This window comes from Podarcis pityusensis (assembly GCF_964106645.2).
Source record: "Podarcis pityusensis genome assembly, chromosome: 13".
In the NCBI taxonomy this organism is placed as follows: domain Eukaryota; kingdom Metazoa; phylum Chordata; class Lepidosauria; order Squamata; family Lacertidae; genus Podarcis; species Podarcis pityusensis.
The window spans coordinates 39094549-39116147 of NC_138038.1; the positions used below are offsets into that span (position 1 = coordinate 39094549).

At 47.6% G+C, this 21599-nt stretch overlaps 1 protein-coding gene and 1 long non-coding RNA gene across 2 annotated transcripts; one reads left to right on the forward strand and one right to left on the reverse strand.

Annotated features, from left to right (window-relative positions):
* Positions 1-612: 612 nt before the first annotated feature.
* On the reverse strand, positions 613-17967 carry TBC1D10B (TBC1 domain family member 10B). Its single transcript, XM_080977883.1, has 9 exons — positions 16926-17967; positions 11327-11426; positions 11101-11208; positions 10849-10955; positions 10149-10263; positions 8723-8788; positions 5708-5897; positions 5024-5178; positions 613-4023 (listed from the first exon to the last, which is right to left on the reverse strand). The coding sequence occupies exons 1-9, from the start codon at positions 17795-17797 to the stop codon at positions 3319-3321; spliced, it is 2418 nt and encodes an 805-aa protein (XP_080834009.1). The 5' UTR covers positions 17798-17967; the 3' UTR covers positions 613-3318.
* A 1139-nt stretch (positions 17968-19106) lies between these two features.
* Positions 19107-20150, forward strand: LOC308461215. The gene is made up of 2 exons (XR_013978830.1): positions 19107-19210; positions 19887-20150. It is a non-coding gene; the product is annotated as an uncharacterized lncRNA (long non-coding RNA).
* The last annotated feature ends 1449 nt before the right edge of the window (positions 20151-21599 follow it).

The window sequence follows — 21599 nt, forward strand, 5'->3', positions numbered from 1 at the left end:
AGACCCCTATTCCTCTCACAGAGCTACAATTCCCACAGTCCCCTGGGAAAAGGGGTTGGTCATTAAACCACTGTGGGAACGGTAGCTCTGTGAGGGGAATAGGGACCTCTTAAAAATTCTCAGTATCCTTATCAGACTACAAGTTCCAGAATTCTTTGTGAGGAAGACATGACTTTTTAAAGCTGTATGGCACTGCTTTAAACGTATAGTTCAGATGGAGCCAAAATGACAAGCTGGGTACTATACAGTTGTGTTTGGGCCCAGTGTTGTTCAACAATAAATGATTTGATGAAGGCTGGGGGGGGGGGGAGGTACTCATTAAATCTGAAGATGACACCAAACTGTGAGAGATAACCAATGCCTTAGAAGACAGAGATTATCTTGATAGGAAGGAGACCTGGGCCAAAACTCACAGAATTAAATTTCAACAGAGATAATTGTGTAGTTCTGTGTTTAGGCAGGAACTAAATCAGATTCACAGGTAGCACCCACACACTGTGTGTACCCTTCAGCAAAGAAAACTTTCCCCCACTCCAAGGATGCAGATACTCTAATCCCACCGAAGACAGCCCAAACCATCAAAAATCAATGAAGACGCTTGACAAACTGGACTGTCATTTTGTTTTGTTAACATTTTTAAACAAAGCAATGGGGGGAGAAATCCAGTAAGAACGAGGCACGAACAAAAAGAAAGACATTATTAACAAGGAGGACATTAAAGAGATGTCAGCTGTAAACTTCCAATTTTCTTCTCTTCCTGATTAGCAGTGGTGGTAAAAAAAAACCTAATAAAAAATTAAAAGGCAAGGGGAGAAAATGAATTCCTAATTTTTCCAGTGTCTGTCCCATTAAATAAGAGCACAAGGTCAAAAAAATAATAACCTCAAGGTTCTGTATACATAATTACAATACTGAAACATATATATAATATATGTGTTATAGAGAAAAGTTATATACAGAAATGAGGATGGACTAATGGAGCTTTTTTTGCTGGCTCGTAGATGGGATCGTGGAGTCTAGAAGCTGCCATTTAGGGCAGGCGTGTTCTGGGAAGTGAGATTCTGAAACAGGTTCATGATTTTCAAGCTATTCACAACTGCAGAAAAATGTGACCTAAGGCGGAGAGCGATGCTGCGGAAGGTGAAAGCAGAAGGGGCAACAGGGAGAGTTATGAAGATGCACAAGTCCAAAGTTGCCCAAATCCATTCAGTCCACTTCCAACCCAGCCTGACCTCCAAGGCAGCAAGAGTTCTCTCTCCCTGTTGCAGAGACCCTTCTTCCCACAACAGTTCTAAAATTCTGACCCGCCCAGGCTTTGCTAAGGTACTGTAGATATCAGCATCCCAGGTCTCGCTAAGCTGCATGGAATAAAAGCCAAGGATCTGACCGGCTGCATTCTGCACTGCTATCAAAGGAAGGCCTAGCTAGCTAATGCCAGTGTGTAGGAACGTTAAAAGGGTTTGTGGTTGCATAACGAAAACACATCGAGAAAAATCATTCGAGTTACAGTATTTTAAAGGAACCAATTTGCTTTCTGCTGAGGGACAGAGGAATAAAGCATGCAACTCGGGGGCATGTACTATATTAACAAACTAAAAGCATTTTAAAACCTGTTTTAAACCGCCATGCCTCAAATTTTATGAAGGGACTGTGGGGGTTCAAAATATGAAAGCATTCTCAGCCTGTTCCCCAAATGACAATTCCTTAACCTGACCCTAGGCCAGCCTTCTTCCTGCTGCTGGTCTCTCAATAAATGTTAGGGTACTGTACCGCCTCTGACTGCCATGCTGGGCTGGGGATCATGGGAGTTTTCATACCAAACACCTGGGAACTTGGGAAAGGGCTCTTCAAGAGAGCCCAGAGAAGTCAAAACTAATGGTCCACTGGCTTAAATGTGTTGTGGAGACGCGTCCTTTGTATCCAGCAAATGACTGGTGCTGGGTGTATGCTAATAAAACAAGGGCAAAGATTTCCAAATATGTTGTTAAAGGACTGATATGGCTACCAGTGCTTGGAGAGGAACAGTGTACAACACAGTCCCGTCCCCCACCTTGTTGGCAGAAGCTCCCTAGAAACCTGGCTGCTTCCCTCACTGTCTGGAGGCAGCAAATGGGAACGTTTGTGCCAGAAGGTAAATACTGAAGGACAAGAAATTGCTGAAGAGCAAAAACCTTTCTCAAGTGCATATCGCCAAAAGGGGAAGGGGGAATCTCAACGTACGGCCCCCTCTCTGCTCCAATCTCTTTTCTCCTTTCTGCTCAAGAAATCTCAACAGACACATATAGGCACCAACTTTTTTTTTTTCCTGACCACTGCTAAGAAATCTTTGCATAGGAGCAGCCAAATGGCTGAGTTTCTGGGTAGCAGGGCAGCCAGCTCCCCACCCCCAATACACGTACACATACACACACTCAGACTCGCATTCACAGAAAGGCTTCCTGTCTCAATTCACGGTATGCGAGGGAGCAATCCAACAGGTTCAGCTTTCCTCTTTGCTGCAGGTCCATGTTGGCTAAAGCCACCATGATTAAATTTCAGGCTGCCATGCAGCTTTCAAAGAACAGAGACACCGCCAGCAAATAAGGCAACTATCGTAGCCTGTGGGTAACCATGCATGGGGGCCAGGTAGCCAAAGGAAGGAGGGATTTCTTATATGGGAGAAAGTCAGGTCTGGGGTGGAGCCGAGGGAAATATATATATATAGCAATGTTATGAGGGCCAACCCACAATGGAAGAAACATTTGTTAATATATTGGCGGGAAGACAATACCTTGTTCTCGAAACCAGCCTCTCTGGAGGTGGTGTTTGTAAGCCTGGAGTGGTTAAATAGCTTTAAGGAGAGAGGATTCTATATACAGTACTTGAAATTGGGATGTCAGGAGTTATTATTATTAATACGGTTACCTCCTAGGTTAAGATTCCCAACCTTTTGTTAGGGGAGCAGAGTGATGCAGCTGCTCCTGTCGGCTGCGACAAAAACAGCAGTGGGCGGCCATTTTCCGTAGCCACGCAGAGCACAGCCGCCATCTTGTTTTGGCCCTATTCATTAACGAGAGGGGAAGGGGAGGGGGAAGGGAGCCACATCCACCTCAGGCACGCAAAGGGAGGTAAAAACATGGACCTCCGTTAAGTATTCCACTACCCAACCGCGGCCCTAAGTTGTGTGGTTCAGTGCATGGCAGCTATCCCTCGCCTTGGCACAGCTCCTCCTGCCCTCTGGGTCCCCCTACCACAACAAGTCTCTGGGTGGCAGCCACCACCTTGGTCCTTAGCTGACAGGAGGGAGTCGTCGGGGCCCGTGTGGCCCCCCAGCCCTACTCAAAAGTGTGTGCTTTGTACCACGGACGCCCCTGAGGTTCCCCCCTCCTTCCCCTCCTCAGCGGGCGGCGGAGGGGCTGACTTGGGTTCCTTTTTCCTCAGCGACAACTTCCTCTCCTTCTTTAGCTTGGCCTCCTCTTTGGCTCGCTCCCTCTGCTGCTTCTTCTCCCGCTCCTTCTCCTGCTTCTCCCGCTCCTTCTGCAGCTTCCGCTCGCGCTCCTTCTCCTGCTTCTGCCGCTCCTTCTCCAGCTTCTCCTGCCTCTCGCGCTCCTTCTCTTTCCGCCTCTCCTCCTTGCTGCTGCCGCCCGCTTTCCTGGGGGGCCCACCAAGCGGCATGTTGTTTCCGGTCGGGGACGGCAAGGCCGGGTGGAGGCCTTCGGACACCACCACCTGGCTCTGGGCGGCGGGAGGAGCCGGAGTGGGGACAGCCGACACAGCCAAGGAGCCCACCGTGTGCGCTGGGGAGAAGGAAGGGCCGCCGGTACTGCCAATGGCAACCCTCTGCCTCAGGCCGGTGAGGCTCAAAAGGCTGGCGCTGGCGCTCAAGGGCGGGTTCATGCGGTGGCTTTCCTCGTGGATGGCCCGCGAGCCATGCAACCGGCGGGAGGGCTTGTACTGCAGCTCTCCCCGCGTCTCCCGCCATTTCTTCAGCTGCGTGGCGTTCTCCCGCTCCACAAGGGCTTCCGTCACCGGGAGGTTAATCACCTGGGCAAGGTGGGGGGGACGGGACAAAAGAAACGCAAGAGGAATAGCCATGTGGCATCTTTCACCAATATCCGCCACACTTCCACCCCTGTCTCAGCAGCCCCCTCGTATGTGTAACATCTCCCGGTCCACACAAAACAAAGGCAGTGCCTGGGCAAGGCTACGTCACAGCTGCAATGGAAACCACTTGCCATGTGGAGTTCCTGGTTTCTTCCCTCTGTGGTTTCTCTCTCTCTCACTTTCAAATCAGCCTGGGCAAGCAGAGGAAGGCTGCTTAACCTTTTCCGCTATGGTCCAATCAACTTCCGCCATGCCACCTTATAATTTGCATTTGGGGGAATACCAGGATCCGGGACTTCACCCCTGTGCAGGCAAAGAAGGGCCTGGTGGAGGGTGATTAGGTACTGACAAACATGAAGGGGAAGGGTTAGGCAGAACCTCCCCGTTTGCCCTTCCTCCACTCCCAACTCACAGCCTGCCCAGGCAGATTTTGGTTGTATGAAAAAAATAAAATCAAAACCATTTTAAAAGTTGAGGGAGAAGCAGCCTCCCCCGCCCCCAACACCTGAACTCCATGTAATTTGTCACTGGAAGCATGTGATTAGCTGATTTCTTAAAGCACTTTCCACCAAGTCTACTTTTATTAGCTCATTTAAGCTCCCTTCCTCAATTATCTTACTTTAGGATTTTGAGTGCATTTGTATCTTCAGTTCATGTTTATTTGAATAAATATGGACACTGTGGATCGTCCCTTCTTTAAATCTGATATCCCTTTGATAATCTGCATTCTCTACACCAGAGGAGGGCAGATTTGCAGATCATCTAGAAATCAAACAATTGACCCCAATCTGCCTTCTGCCTTCCCCTGCCCTGTGCATCCTGACTACTTTCCCAACTGGCTTTCTGCCTGACGGATATCATGCAGTAACTCATCCTTGGTGCAGAATCCAAGGCTCCTTGTTCCCCGCTTAGAACTCTGCCCTTACGACCTGTTTCTCACCTCCTGGACAAGGAAGTTCTCTTGCATGGTATCAACAGGCAGGTTCCTTAGTTTCTCCATCGTCTCGTACATGCCTTGGCAGGAGCGCAGCTTGTCTACTGAGCCCAGCGTGTTCCGGAGCAGCACTAGGCCCACACGGAAGATTATCTTCACCCCTGCAAGTGGGAGAGAAGGATCACTCAGGGGTTGGGGGTGTGGGGGAAGGAAGGAGCTTGACACATTGTATGACAGGCACCCCCAAACTCAGCCCTCCAGATGTTTTGGGACTACAATTCCCATCATCCCTGACCACTGGTCCTGTTAGCTAGGGATGATGGGAGTTGTAGTCCCAAAACATCTGGAGGGCCGTGTTTGGGGATGCCTGTCGTATGAGGCCGGGAATCCCATCATCCTCTGTGAGATGGGGATAAGCTTTTTAAAAAAGGAGACTACACAAGTGGAGTTTGTAACAACCAAGTAAGCAAGGGCTCAGGAGTCACCCTTCTGATTCAGTGATGGAAAGGCAGTTCAAAAGAAAAGCCAAAGGATAGGATCCAATTTATAGCAGAAAGTGCCGTTCTTGTATCTTTCCCTCCTGATTGGGTCGGCGTAAGGGGTGGGGGGGTGGGATGCAGACACTACGTAATCAAGACACCCAAGGCCTGGCAGAGAGAAAGCGAGTGAGGACCAAGGAAGAAGCCTCACCTTCACAGAAGAACATGTCCCAGACGCGCAGTACAGAGCACCAGGGCAAGGTCCGGGAGAAGATGCACATGAACCACTCCGTCATGTACAAGATGGGGTCGACCTTGTACCTTTTCAGGTGGCGGTAGGCAATGGGAGACGCTCGGCGCAGCAGGGCAAAGAAGATCTCCCCGTCCAGCTGAATCGCCTCCTGCGCAGGAAGCACAAGAAACCTCTGGGATGAGAGGAGCACTGGGAGGAAGGGGAATCACCAACCCTGTATTTCCCCTCCCCACTACTTTCACCTTTCTCCTTTTCATTGTATCCTGCTGTACCAGCCCAAAGGAGGGCTGGTGGGAGTGGTTGGGTGCAGGAATACCAAGGTGGATAAAAATCATTGAAAATCATGGGGGTTTTTTAATTTAAATTGGATTTTTAAAATTTAAATTTATTTAAATTGTATTTTTAAAATAAATTGCTTTTGGAGGAAAAATCCTTCTAAAGATAGTTTTCTATTTAAGTTACATTATACTCTAAAGGCTATTCATCAGGAAATAAGGATTTGTTTTAAGTTTTTCATGCGTGCTAAAACTCAGTCTAAGGTGTTTAAAAAAAACCCCGTTTAACCACATCAGTTAGCAAACATGGATACTTATGCTATAATGTTATTGCTTAGTTAAAAAAATTGTTTAAATTGTTATTAAGGAAATGATTTTCTCCTTCCAATAAAGTACAGCAGAAAAGTTGTCCAAATATAAACAGTTAACTTATTAAACCTCACAATAATTTCATAATTATCTGTCAACGTATTTCTAATAGTATAACCAAATCAGTAAATTTTGATAGAACTGTAAAAACTACTCTGAAAATTTATTATTCCAAAAATGAAACTTTCATCTGGTTGTAAATATTAAGATCATACCAGCAAGAATGAGTCTTTCTGTAAAAATAAATAATGATTTAAATCAAGTCTTACTAACTAGTGATTTAAATCAAATCTTACTGACTAGTGATTTAAATCATGATTTAAATCGATTTGATTTAAATCAAATCCACCCTGAGGAATACCAAAGAAGGATGTAAAAGATCCCAGAGTGCTTTATTAAAAGAAAGGTGTAGACTTCAGCAAATCAGCTAGCCAAGTCTCCCAGCCTTTACAGATGCAGACACGGCAGGAAGGAGATGGCTTGTCCACACCCAAGCAAAGGTTTATACAACCTTTATACACAAAGCAGCATTTGTCACTCTGGCCATGACTTCCCATCGTGGGTCCATCATGGCAAATACCAAAATCTCACAGCTGGTTCCCCTTTCTGGGCTCAGAGCCCAGAACCCCAAGCCCACAGATAATGAAGTCAATTAGCCTGTATCAAAGCAAATGAATATATACGTATATGAGCTCACTGCTGCTGCTGCTACAACAACTACCAATTATTTGCAGGATTATCTTGACTACCAAGATGGTGTCTGCAGAGCTTCTGGAACAGTTCACCTTTGATTCAACACACATGGGAGAACAAAGAAGCCAAAAAGCAGCCTGAGAAGCCTGATTTCAGACCCTGAAAGTAGTTATCAGGTCTGAAAGCAGCAGAGAAGTACAGAGGGACAGGAAAGTCAGAGACAGTAACTAGGCAGGCCTGAAGTGGTCCCATGGACCACAGCTTAAGGCTGCATGGAGCTAGAAGAATTGCCATATTTTTAATGGATAAAGGTTCTGTGACTAATGGCTGTATATAAGGCAGAAATAAAGCTTCCCCCAGCATGAAACAAACATAGGAATCTGCCTTTAACTGAGCCCATCTGGTTTAGTACTGCCTACAGTAGGTTGCCAGGATTCAAGCAGGGGTCCCTCCCAGCCCCACCTGGAGATACCAGGGGATTATACCTGGGACCTTCGGCTAGCAAAGAAGGTGTTCTACCACCAAGCCAGGGCCCTTCACCTGTTGATTTTTGCCTGCTTGGCAGTTGTTTAAAAGCACAGTCTCTGTCCATATAAAACAGGGATGGGAAATCTGTGTCCCGTCCCCCCCCAAAGATGCTGCTGGAGATCCAGTTCCCATCAGCACCAGTCAACATGGCCAATGGTCAGGAGAGATGGGAGATGTAGTCCAACAGCAAGCTAGAGCGCCTGGGGTTAGTCACCCCTGCTCTAGTGGGATGGGGTAACGAAAGACTCAAGACATACAGTTAGCCACTGATTCCTCTTTAGCTCTGTTGTTCATATGATTTAATTCACTTTTAACTTTCTTTCACCCTGATATTTTTTCCACTTTTAAACAGTCACCTGGTTTAAAGAAATGTGTCGCTTAATTGCACACATTTTAAAAAAGCAACTATCCCTGCATATATATGCAGCTGAATAAAAAATTTAAAATGGGGAAATGGCATCTTTCCTTTGTTTTGAGAGGATGCACACACATCACGACAGGCAAGATCAGAGAAGTCGTATTTCCACCACTGAAGGGAACACCTCTTCTAAAACGGCACTCGCTGCCCAGATACAATTATAATTCAGTCCATTATAATGGGCTGGGAAAAGAAGTCGGCAACTTGAGCCCAAGGCGAGCTCACTCTCTGGACCAGTCATCCGTGGTGGCAGGGGGTGGGAGGGCAAGTTCCAGGTTTGACTGGAGGAAGGATGAAGGGAGAAGTGAAACAGGTTGGAAAACAAACCCTTAAAAAGCTAGTCCGATAAACTGGCCCTAACAGAGAAATGAAAGTGAGGAAAGAGCAGGCAGGTGTATAATTATGTGTGTCCCTGCTGCTGCTGCACGTTACCAGACTACAAGCCTCCCGTCCTTTCCCAGGAGGGCAAGTCTCATTCCTCTCCAGAAAAGTAGAGAACAGGAAGATACTGGGCGGTTCTTGCAGGACACTGCTAAGCATAGATATTCCAGTGAAGTTGTAGTGGAGGGAAACCTCTATTCATTAGAGTGGTTTTTTTTAAAGAGTGCAGAAAACATTTCCCCATAAAGAAGCCCTGTGGAAATGCCCAGGGCTTACTGCCCTTCCTCACAGGACCACAGCCGTACTCACCAGTCCAGCGCTGTAATAGCCAGGGAGGTATTTCTCACAGATTTGCACCAGGCACCAGAAAGCTTGCTGAAGAGACAGAGAAACAGAAACTCTCAACACTGATAATCTGGGCAGTCATACCCTCCAGGCTAAGGCAGTCCTTCCACTAGTTCACTGCCCAATTGCATGCAATAAACCCCTACTAGTGCATTCAGAAGGACAGCCCAGAGAGTTACCTCCTCTGTTCTGGCTGCCATATATCCTTTGCAGTACTGTGCAGGTGGCACACAAGCAACCAACGTCCAAAAAGAAGAACAAAGGAAGCTGCATTATATTGGGTCGGACCATTGGTCTATCTAGCACAGCATTATCTACGCTGACCGGCAGTGGCTCTGCATGGCTGCAAGAAGGGAGTATTTCCCAGGCCTACCTTGAGGAGTCAAGGATTCAACCTGCGACCTTCTGCATGCAAAGCAGGTGCTCAGCTGCTGAGCTACAGCCCTTGACTTCCACTGGAGATGAATAGACAAGGCACTACCGATGGATTGCTGTGGGCCTTATAAATTCTGCTGAAATACCATGGCTATATTTCTACGTTGGGCAATGTAAGGGTGTTGACAACTGGCCTGAGACTAAGTAACAGGGCCGAAAAGTGGCAGGTTGCCAGAGGGGGGTGGGGTTGAGAGAGTGCCCAACAGACCCTTATCTCCTGGTAGACATGCCTTAAGGGCCTGTGCGCAGTCATAAAGATTGCTGCAAGACTAGAGTTTGAGTTTGGAGGCTCTGAGACATCTGTTTGGTTTGGTGATTAAAATGCTGGGCAAGAACCTGGGAGTCCAGGGTTCAAATCCCCACTCAGCCGGGTGACCTCGGCCTGGCCGTCATCAGCTCTCGGCCTAGCCTACTTGTTGTGAGGATAAAATGAGGAGTGGGAGGAAGCCTGCCCATCGGCTTGTGCTCCTTGGGGAAAAGAAGGGATGTGGATGTAATAATCAATTTAACAAACAAGCCCACTGCACATGCTCAGTGTCATATAGAAAAAAAGGCTGCAGCTGAGAACAGCATTCTGGGCCAGCCAGACAAGCCTCTGGTCTGACCCAGCAGGGCTCTTCTTAGGTGTCTCTGAGGGCATGGAGCAAGGTGCCGGCTCCCCTGCCCACTGCCTCAGCAGCACAAAGAACAGTTTCTAGCAGAGAAGGAACCACTGGGTAGGCCTGGTGTAAAAGACCCTCTCCTTACCAACACCAAGACCCCAAGAGTTTTGGAGTCAGGATGCTCTCCACTCTCCCACTTACCGTGCTGAAGATTCTTCCCAGCATATACAAACTTTGGCTCCTCCCAAACCTCATCCACCACATCCCATCCTTTTCTTTTTCAGAGAACCCACATTCTCAAGGTGTCCGCTGTCCCTCCCTCTGCCACACAGTGTCATGAAGGAGCTCCTCACCTCTGCAGGCATATGCATCAGCAAAACCGCGGCCACGGGTGCCTGTGCCTGGCAGTAGCCTTCATCTGGCCGGTAGATGGTGTAGGCCTTCAGAATGCGGTAGAGGTCCTGCTGCCTGCAACGGAAGAGAAGGGTGAGGACCAGGGATCCAGAATCTCTCTCCTAGCATTGAAGGGGCATCAGATTCAAAATGGGACCCAGCAGGCTCAGGGAAGGATTGGAAGGTGTGACGTAGGTCTTTGGCCTCTAGGCAGTGCCACTGCTAACTCAAGACTAGGCCGCAGATAAGGGCTGGGCCTCCAATGGAAAGCACAGGCTATAATGCTCCTGGGACAGGCAAAAGAGAGTGGGAGACATGAGTGTCTGACCACCAATGGGCTGTGCTACTTCTGGTGGGAGATGGAAGGGATGCAGGAGAAGGAAGAATGCTGGAACCTGAGTGAGTGCTGACAGTCTTTCCCAACCTGGTGGGCTACAACTCCCATCATCCGCACCCAGCACAGGGAGCTGGAGAGGAAGGGATGAAGCAATACCTCTAAGGCTCCTTAGAGGGCAAATTGTTCAAGTACACGGGGAGGAAGCGCAATCCTAAGAGTTGGAGGTGCACAAGGGAAGCATGGAGACCTCCCAACCCTAGATGACACTCCTTTTGGCCACTGTAGCAAAACCATTCCCTGCCACCCGTCTTCCATTCTCTCACCCGTGGCCTCCCCGAGCTGCAAACATCTCGTGGAAAGGGAATTGCCTGTGTAGGTCTTTTTCAATCACATCTAGCCATTTGGGATCTCCAGGCTGGCGTTCCAATTCCTAAGAAAAAAGCAGACAAGAAACAAAACAAAACAAAATGGAGAGGGAGAAAGGCTGAAAACTTGTTCTCTCTTCTTTTCCCAACAGAGAGCCTGACGTCGCCCTCCCATCAGCATAGCAGCCAAGACAAGGTACTTGGAAATACCTCAAATTTCCCTGGATTTTGATCCAGAAGCTCCTTGCTGTTTGAGAGAAGTTGCCACGCTTTGGCACGGAGAGAAGAAGGGATCCCCTTCCGGCAGCGCAATTTAACCTACAAATGAGATGGAGGAATTAAAAAATTCAGTAAGAAAGGAAAGCTCAGATCCCACCTGGAGTCTTTCCCTCTACACAGTCGGGAAGGTGGTACCCAGAAGCTGATCTCTGCTTACCTTTTGGAATCTGCGTGACAGCCATTTGTCCCAGTGGGAAAACATGTCCAGCCATTTGAGTTCCCTCTGCCTGGCCACGTCCACTGGGATGGCGCTTTCACTGCAGGGAAAGAAGAAGAAGAAGAAGAAAGGATAAGGAAGCAGATACTGAGCTAAGGAGAAAAAGGTTGTCAGTTCTACTCAGTGCCAAGTGAGTTTCATACATGCCTATTATGCTCATTTTGCAAGAAGTACACAACATTCATGGAAAGAGCTAAAGGGCTATGCAATATACTGGTACCCTCAGCCTCTTGGCCAGCTTCTGAGCTTTCAAAAGGACACAACTACAAATTCCTTTTTTGAAAAATGCAAATTATTCAGCTGGGGAGGTGGGACCACTGGGACAGCACCAAACTCCCCCAGCCCAGTGTCCTTCTCTTGCTCCCCAGCTTCATGGTCCCTGCGAGTCCCCCTCTTCCAGACCCTTCTAGGAAAAGGGATTGGCAGGACAAGCCCTCCAGGCAGATAACAAACACTTTTTGAGCCAGCCACCCTCTACTTGCTACCCTGAACATACCATCTTTGTAATTTCTACTCAACACATGGGAAAATCCTAGACTGAGCTTTCGTTCCGTCAAACTCATTGCTCTTGGTTTGTGGCCGCCAAGGAGATTGTGGGAGGGCATTGAGAAATGGAGCAGTTTCCTCCTGCGTAACCTGAGAAAATGTTATAGGGTAAGGTTCCAGTCAGAGCGTCTGTGGTTTCCCACTATCCATTCCTGCCTCCGGGCTCACCAACCGTGTACTACATGACTACAAGCACATGCAAGATTCACAATGTATTCAGCTTTCCTCACTCCTCCCCCACAAAAGAAAACTTCAAAGAGTATCCAGGGATAACTCCGATAAGCATGAATGAAAGTAAGAAGCCCTTCAGCTAGTCGTGATGTGATTCACAGTTAGCTGGGCCGCGGGGCAACAGGCCATTCAAACTTGTCCTCTTTTTTTAAAATACATTTTCAAAATATAAACACACAAAAGAAAGAAAGAAAGAAAGAAAGAAAGAAAGAAAGAAAGAAAGAAAAGACAACTCAAGCTTGTCCTTTTATTGGTGGGGCGAGAAGAGTGAGGTGCTAATTTCACTTGCTTCCACCCCTTACCCTGCATCAGTTTCAGTCAAGAGGCCTTAGGGAAGGCGAACATACAGTAGGATCTGGGCAGGGCTCCCTTTAACAGAACCCAGCAAGAAACAGGAAATGTGGTTTGCCAAACAGGAAGTGGTGGGGCTGCTTAATTGAAAAAAGCCAGGGAAGGAGATTGGTAGGGAAGGAACAGCAGTTTTCTCCCACGGCCACACCCATCGGAGGAAACCAGTGGCTGGTGCTTTTGTGGGGCTCCACTTCTCTGCAAGGCAACCTACAAGCCTCCAGCACTATAAGGCTTTAGCCCACGCGCAGAGAAGCCAGGAACCTCCACTCACTTCCTACAGCGCATTGGGGTGGGTGCAGCCCTGGGCTTAGCCAACATCCCTATGCCCCATTTCTATCCTGGTCTTCCTTCCACGGAACTTGGAGCAGCACATGTGGGGTTTATTTGATCTTCAGAATTTTGTGAGTGACTTGTCCAAGGTCACCCAGGGGAGTGTTGTGGCCGAGCAGCAGTTTGAACCAGAGCTGCCTACACACCCTGTACTCAAGCCATGAGTCAAAAGCTCTACTTCTGCCCAAAATTCGCTAGAGGAACCTGCATTTCATAGCCAAAGACAAATCAAAAGAGATATATTTTAACCAATGTGGATAAGGCAGGGAAGAAAACCAAACACAAAACAACAAATCCTGAATACTGTCTCGGCTCAGCTCCCAATATCCCAGGTTCCATTTTTTTTCTGCTCTAACCCTGTTGGCTGCCGATACCCATAGTTCTGTTTCTATTGACTACTGTTTACTTTGTCAGTCGTTCTTCCTCAATAACTGGCTTTCCTTACAGGTTCCAGCATCGGCCAAAAGATGACAGAAGGTGGTACAGATGGCTGAGCAGGAACAGCAGCTTATCCGCATCTAATAAGAGAAACTTCAGGCAATTGGTCCCACACCCGCCAAGCAAAGAAAGCAACCCCCCAGGCTGCTGCCACCTACATGCATTCGCCAGCTGAAACAAAACAACACCCCACTAATCCTTAACACAGACATGCCTCGTTAGGAACTCATATTCTGCAGACGAACAAGCTGACGGTCAGCAGGCTGCAAAACCACTAGGAATTTGCACTTGTCAGAACTATCAACTAAAAAGGGCATTCCACAATTGAAATCAATCCTGCAAATTAGGACTGCCAGCATAAACTAGTTTTCATATTTAATTTGCATCTAACTTTTCTTGTGGGCAAAACTGGGAACTGTTTCTTCCTGCCACATCCTTGCATCTTGTAAGAAGACTTTAAAAATGGATCCAATGCATTGCTGAAAATTCCAGCGATTAGACAGCTTACAACAGAACCTCCCCAAGCCTCCCCTTCTTCAGAAAGTGATTACTTCCAATTGCTAGAGACAAACAATAGGGAGAAAGCTGTCAGCACCACCTTGCCCTCTGGGGGTATTTGACCAGCCAGCTATTGGAAACAAAGGGCCTTAGGTGCTATGTAAAAAAGGATCTGGCCAAAGGCTCCTCTAATTCAGCGTCCTATTCTCATAGTGGCCAAACAGATGCTTGTGGGAAGTCTAATACCATGTTGAAAACTAGCGGGGGAGAAGAGGGCTGGCCTCCGATGAGGTTTTCCTCATCAAACATGAGCTCAGCAGACTTCCTTTCTCTTTAAAAGAAAACTAAAATTCTTAGGATTAGGGGTGGCTGCCAAATCCTGTGTTAGTGGCTGTTTACAGGTACGTCACTTTCTAAATACACACATACACAATGTTCCACATGCCATACACACTATTCCACACTCCCATGTGAAACCAGGGCAACCGGGGAGAGGCAGTGCTTCCTCCTCCACACCCTTTAGTGGCACCTGATTAGGGGGCTAGGAAAGTCTTTGAGCTAAAAGACCTCCCTAGACATCCATCAGTCAGTGGCACTTGGCATTACTATGCTCAGGAATCCAGGGTAGTGAGACAAACTTCCAGTGTGCTTAACTGTATGACTGAAGGCCACAGGCAACCGCCGCTGTACAGTTACAGGTCCTGAAAGGTCAGCTTTTGAACCCACCCAGAATCTCCCAGCTTTTCAGAGCCAGAACAGGCAACAAGTCTGGGTAGAGTGATACACTGGCATGGAGAGGATGAGGGGAAACACCTTCCAATAGATAACGGCTCAAAAGCTCTTCAAAAGCAACAGCATATCGGTCAGTCCACGCGGCACAAATCACCTGAGCACTAATTCACTTTCTTTCCTCGCCCCATGTAGATGACAAACTGCTTTTAGAAGAAGCTGCTTGTAACTGAGGACTGGGGGAATGGTGCTCTTCAAAATAAGGAAACAAAAGCCAAGCACTCTTCCCAGAATATTTCTTCAACAGCCACAGCTGTATACACTTTATTGAGAGTCTGAAGACAATTAAGAGCACACAGGGCAAGTTGAACGTGGTCCATCCATTCCTGCATCTCATCTCCAGGAGGAGCAAGGAAGCGGTGTTAGAAACTCAGATATATAAGCTAATCGCCAAATGGCATCTTAAACCTGGGTTGCAGTTGCCACAATGGTATGTCTAGGCACCATTCCCAACCCCCCCCCCCAAGAAGTCTTTATGATTATTATTACTATTAATTTCATTTCTACACCACTTTATATTTTAAAGAGAAAATCTCAGAGTGGTTTACGGCACATTAAAACATCAAATAAAACAATACAGAATAAACAAATTCAAGCTTCAGGGGAAATATTTCATATCCTTCTCTAAGTGACATTTTGCTTTCCCCATATTTATTTACCTATTTAATTTATATAGCTGCCCAATAGCAGAAGTACTCTCGGAAGCCAGTGCAATGTAGTGGTTAAGAGTGTTGGGCTAGGACCTGGAAGATCAGGGTTCAAAACCCCACTCAGTCATGAAGCTTCCTAGGTGACCTAGGGCCAGTCACAGCCTCTTAACCTACCTCACAGGGTTGTTATAGGGATTGACAGAGGAGGTGGGTGAACCATGTACTCCTTGGAGAAAAAGGCAAGATATAAATGCAATAAAGAAGCTGTTCTGCTTACCTGCTTAAGAAAGGTGGAGGGGCCAGCCAGATGGAGATGTCAGTCGCTCATCTGGCATCCAGAGATCTCCATGTGGTCGCAACTGAGCCCATGTCAGTTGCAAAACATGCCTAGTGCCTGCCTGGCTAATTTCTAACACTGCCAGAAAGCAACAGGGCAGTAATTAGTCAATTCATCATCTCATTCCCTCCTAGCTGTTAGAAGACTGACAAGTGAGCAGGTGATTGTTTCCTTTGGCTGTAGTTAGCAACTACAGATGTAGAGATCCTATATGAAAATGTCTAACCTTTGACCTGCTCACATCCTGGGACAGTGAATTCCCTGAGCAACTTTGTCTCCCACCACACCACAAATGCATGGAATGGGCATTTAGAGGAGTTGGCAACTGGAGTAAGAGGCAAACCAAGGTTTTGGGGGATATAGTGTAATACACAACTGAAATATAATAGACGTGATAGTCTGAATTCACACTACTGAGACTAATGTTACAACAACACTTCCCGTGTTTGGGACAAAGACTGACTGGCATGAATGAAAGAAAGGTGGTCATCCACAAGACAAAAGAGCATGTAGCATCCTTCCAGTGAAACCACACATCCAGAGAGATGGTTTGAATTTAAGGCCAATGAGGGCAGCATCCAAGCTGAAGAGAAAAAACAGAGTTATGGTGGAAAGGGCAGAGATTAAATCCCAGTCATATTTGGATGGAGAAATGAGTCACTTGATCTAATTGAAGGACTGTGCTGAAGAGATAGCTCTAGGGTTTAGGAAGACAATTAAGGCAGTTCCAAAACAGTCATGATCAGCAGCCCACCCACCCCAATTCATACAACTGTTTTACAGAGCATCAGAAAGCCTCAGAACTCCACACTGTCCTCCTGCCTAGAGGGGAATCAATGTATTTCACCTCTTTTCAAAAACTCAAGTGCTTTTTGTTCCTTTGCTGTATGCCAAGCACAGGATGATGAAGTAGGTTTAGAGGGGAAAAATAAGGATTTTTCTTAAAGAGGAATGACTGCACATTCTGTTCCAAACGTCAACCAATAAAACCAAAATCTCATATTCCCCAAAAGTCAAAGATTAGAGCAAGCACTCCCCAAACTTGCAAGATACCATTCACAAAGTCTGATGGACGAGCATCTGTGGGCGATGCCTTAGGTTATACTTATGCTGTCAGGGTACCAATCTGGGCAAGGATCCCTCTCATCCCTAGGATTCTCCCCATAACCCAACTTTTCCAAGATGACAGCTTGCGCCCCCTAGGGGAAGAACATCATATATTCTTTTCCCAGCACCCTAGCCAGAGTTGGAATTGTGGTCATCACTGGATATCTTGCTGAACTTGTTTGTCCTGTATAAAAGACTAACATCTCCCCTCCCTCCCTTCCCCGCAGCATGGGAAACTCATCACCTTGGTGCCAATACTTACACTGAACCAACATATTGGCTGCCCCCTAGGAAGCCATATTTGTCGGTCCTGCGGTATGCCAATCCATTGATCTCAGAATCTGAACCCATGGAGCTAGCATCATCAAGGAATCCAGAGCCGGGCAGTGACTCCATGGTGCCTGACATGAGGCTGACAGAATCCAAGTAGCTCAATGTGTCAGGAGCTGGAGGAGCCCTGGGTGCCGGGGTTCCGAGACTGGACTGGGAACCCATGTCCTGGGGCAGTTGTGGAGTGGAGAGATCGTGAGGCGCCAAGCCCTCTGGCGTGGTCGGTGGAGTCTTCTCGGGAGGCGTCACGGGGCTAGGCGCTACCACTACCACTGTGGGCGATTCTGGTGGAACCGGGAGAGATTTCACCATGGTCTCTTTAGGCAAAGCCACAGCTGGCGACACCATCCCAACATCATCAGACGACGTTACAGACATTCCATTTACTGTTGCCACGGCTGGCACGGGATCCACCGAATTGGTCACAGGTACCGTCTCTGCGGAAGATTTGTCGCCCACCGGAATTATGTCCGTAGCCACGGCATCCGATGCCACCTGTGCAGGAAAGGCCATGGTCCCGTTATCATTGGCCACAGCCATGAGAGACATCTCTACGGTGATCTTGGTTAAAGTTGCTTCTGTAGGAATGCAAGGTGCTGCTGTTGTAGCGCTGGTTGGCAGGTCTGCTTCCACGGCTTCCATTGTTACTGCATTGTCTGTTGCCAGGGGCGAAGCTGTCATGTTGTCTGCAGGCACCCCTACAGCCCCAGGAGCCGGGCTCACCTTCTTGAGGGCATGGAGCACTGAGTGAGGAGCATTATACCTCGGTGGGGGTGATGGGGGGTCCCCAGAACCAGTCTCCATAACAACAATGGCCCCCTCCCCCCCAACGGGGGGGGAATGCGGCCTAGTCACCCAGCCAAAGCCTGAGATGTGGTAAGGGGAGGGTGGGGAAGGAGAAGGAGGAAGCACAGAGCCTCGCGCTCCCCCCTGCCCTGGTAGTAGCAGCAGCAGTAGGAGAGGCAACCACCCCAGGCTGCGCGCGCATCTCCAGACAGCCTAGGCCGGAGTTCAGCCAATGAGAGTCAAGGAGGAAAACGACTTTAGCCAATCACTGAAATGGAGCACAAGTGGAACAGAAAAGGGTGGGGAGGGCCTGGAGATGAGGGCGGGGCTCCTCGAAGGGCAAACCAATCGAATAGAGCGGGCTATGGTGCGCAGCCAATCCTTAAAGGGAAGTTGGAGATGTCGATCAAAATGAGGAAGGGCGGGGGAGTACTTGCCAATCAGAGACACAGACCAAAACCAGAAATCCGTTTTCTTAGCCGGGAGGCCGGCGAAGCTCAACCAATCGGGACAGAGCTGGCTAAGTATTTGTAGGAAAGAGGCGTGCTTAAAGAGCCCACCAGCCAACAGGAAGAAGAACCGGCAAGGATTGTCCAATCACCAGCGAGAGCGGAAATTAACCCTGCAAAGACGAACGCACGTGATGTTTATAGGCGGCTAACGGGGAAGTAAAAGCGGCGGCTGTCGTCAAATAAAGCGGCAGCCGAAGGTGTCAGCTTTTTTGAGTAGCGTGATCCTGAACCAATGGAACTCCAGGATGTGAAAATGTGGGCGCGAACGTTTCTGACGTTGCCCAGTCCAGCGAAAGGCAAGAGACCTTTCTTGTCGGCTTGTGAGGTGTTACCAGAGTAGCCAATAAGAATGGTGTTTCGATTTTTAATTGACATTTCCCTAGGCCAGTCACATTTAAAAATTGAGTTAGACAGGCGAGAGTCAGAGCCAACGACCAAGAACGAAATGAATTGTGAGGGCGGGGAAGAGAGTGATTGATGGGGCTACGAGGGTTATGATTGGAGCCCAGATTGTCAAATGAAAGGCAAGGAGGGGCCCTAACGGGAATAGAATTTCAAGAGATGCTGCCTCGACCGGCCTTTCCAAGAACTTGACCAAAGTCCCAGCATCCTTTGCACTCACGTGATAGTTGTGCACCCTGTGCCGGCTTGAAACGCAGTGAGGTCATTCATTATTCTTCTTAATTCGGATTGAAGCTGGTTTTGAGGAGAAGGGCATCGAAATACCTCACTGCATAAGACATGACAGGATAGGCATGGATTTGGACTGACTTCAAAAAAAGAATTGCTGCCCCTGTGGTGAGCCTGCATTCCTTGGGAAAGCACATTGGGCTGAAAGAGGCAGCTGGAAGCGACAGACACCCTTTCCCACTTTCTCTTTCAGCCTTTACACTGGATCTGACTTGTACCCAAATCCAAAGTGAGTGATCAAAAGTCCAGATGTGCCCTGGGGTCTGAAAATGTTGGCAACCCCTGATGTACTAGATGATGCGGGTGGCACTGTGGTCTAAACCACTGAGCCTCTTGGGCTTGCCGATAAGAAGGTTGGCGGTTCGAATCCTGGGCGCTCTGTCCCAGCTTCTGCCAACCTAGCAGTTCATAAGCACACCAGTGCAAGCAGATAAATAGGTACCTCTGCGACAGGAAGGTAAACAGCATTTCCATGCGCTCTGGCTTCCGTCACGGTGTTCCGTTGTGCCAGAAGTGGTTTAGTCATGCTGGCCACATGACCTGGAAAGCTGTCTGCGGACAAATGCCGGCTCCCTCAGCCGGAAAGCAAGATGAGTGCCGCAACCCCAAAGTTGCCTTTGACTGGACTGGACTGTCCAGGGGTCCTTTACCTTTTGCTAGAGGCAAGGATTCCCAGGTCTTATCTGTACTGGGAGCCTTTTTAAGCTGAATAGAAAGTAGCCACCTACAAGTTAATTTAAAAAGAGGAAATGCATCACGAAAAGAAGGCAAAGATTTACATAAAAATCTGCATATACTACTTTATAGAGATGCAAATTTAGGAAGTTTTATAATTTAAATACATGTCTGATGCATCTCACCATAGTGGGGAAGACTGACCAGGTGACCTGTGCCTTGTTCTTCAGGTGCTAACTGTTCATGAGCAACTTTAAGAGCCCTCTTCTCCTTTCTTGGGCTTCTTTTATATTTAAACTGGATTTTGATCAGGCAGCTCTACAGAGGACTATCCTCTGCAAAGAAAGACACATGGCCACCTTATCTGACAAACAAGATAATTTTTTAAAATAACAGATCAGTGTTGGTCTCCTCCCCACGATTTTTAATACAATCAGACTGATTTTAGATATGTACAGATTTACATTAACCCAGTTATAAAGTTTATCCTTTTTCCCTGGCAAGTTTCATTACCTTTCAACAGCTGTGTGCTAGGAAAGAATTCCACAGGCCACGGTATCAATTTCCACATTGTTAGGAAAAGCTGCACCAATTGCAGGCAGGGCTTGCCGCTGTAAATTACAGGAGTCTTCAGGTGGCAGGTGTGCTCAAGGGAAGGGCTGTAGCTCAGTGGTAGAGCATGTGCTTTGCATTCAGAAGGTCCCAGGTTCAGTCCCCAGCATCTCTTGAGTCAGTCTGAGAAAAGACTTCCTGCCTCAAACCCTGGAGAGCTGCTGCCAATTCGTGTGGATGACCCTGAGCTAGATGGCCCAATAGTCTGGTTTGGAATAAGACAGCTTCTTACACCCCAGGGTGCCAGGACCCTTGCGCTTTATTTCCAGGCTGGAAGTACAGAAGGTATGACTCCAAGCTAACAGAATATCACCTTCCATTTTGGGTATGTGTCCAGGAGGAGGATGTGTCAGCTCAGCACGGATAGCTGCAAAAGGCCTTAGTAGGTCAGGTTACCCTGAGCTGAGCTGATGGGCTCTTCCCTTCTTGCACTTTTCTACACCTTAGCAAAAATGTCAATTCTCACCCTCCTCCCACTTGACCCATTGGTATGTCTCACTCAAATCTTCCCTGCCACCACCTCCTTTTCTTTCTTATGTCTTTGTTCCTTCTCTCCGTGTTTTTCTGCGTTTTTATGTCTCTCCCCTTGTGCCACCCCCATTTACCGCTCTCTCTTTCAGGACCCTTCCAGACTGTCTGTTGCATTCTGAAACATGTCATTGATGCAATAATTGTGTTAGCGATGAGTTTACATGACATGTTTTGGAATGGGAAAAACAAACCACCAGTCTGGAAAGGTCCCGAAAGAGAGAGGCAAATTCATACCCTAATCTGCTAGACAGTCTGCACACTATTCCACTGTATTAGTTTTGCAATGCTTCCTGAAAGAGACCTCATCATTGCCATCTGGGAGGGCTTTCTTGTGCTGTAGTACAAAAAAGTGAGGCAAGCAGCCTTCCATCCACCCTGGAATATTTCTGGTATGAAAAGTTACCCTTTTCGGCAGGAGTCTACAGGACACTCACTGATTGGAAGGAAAACAGCATGTCCGCCCCAAAACTTTTGTAGGCATAAATAGTATTGAAAGTGGGATCATGCAGAACCTCCCCACTACTATTGCGAGCTCAAATAATCATGAATTTACAACTTTTGAAAAGACATCTGGAGAGGCCCTCTGTCTTTCTCATTCATGTGCACCTTTCTCAGGAATTGGGAAGATACTAGTGCTCTATCACTGTATTCCATCACTTTGCTGCTGAGTTGTTCCTTTTCCTTACTTCATGCTGTGTTCTGCAAGTTTGCAGTGAGAGGTGGGAAGGTAACATTACATGGGCCTATGTCCCTACTGATGTTGGAAATCAGGTCAATTATTCTGTCCACTTTTAAATCAG

Coding starts and splice junctions, on each gene's coding strand:
- TBC1D10B (XM_080977883.1), bottom strand. CDS start 17,797: ATGGAGACTGGTTCTGGGGACCCCCCATCACCCCCACCGAGGTATAAT. Junction 10,264..10,848: donor GCAGCTCGGGGAGGCCACGG/GTGAGAGAATGG, acceptor CTTCCGTTGCAG/GCAGCAGGACCTCTACCGCA. Junction 5,179..5,707: donor GGACATGTTCTTCTGTGAAG/GTGAGGCTTCTT, acceptor TCCCACTTGCAG/GGGTGAAGATAATCTTCCGT.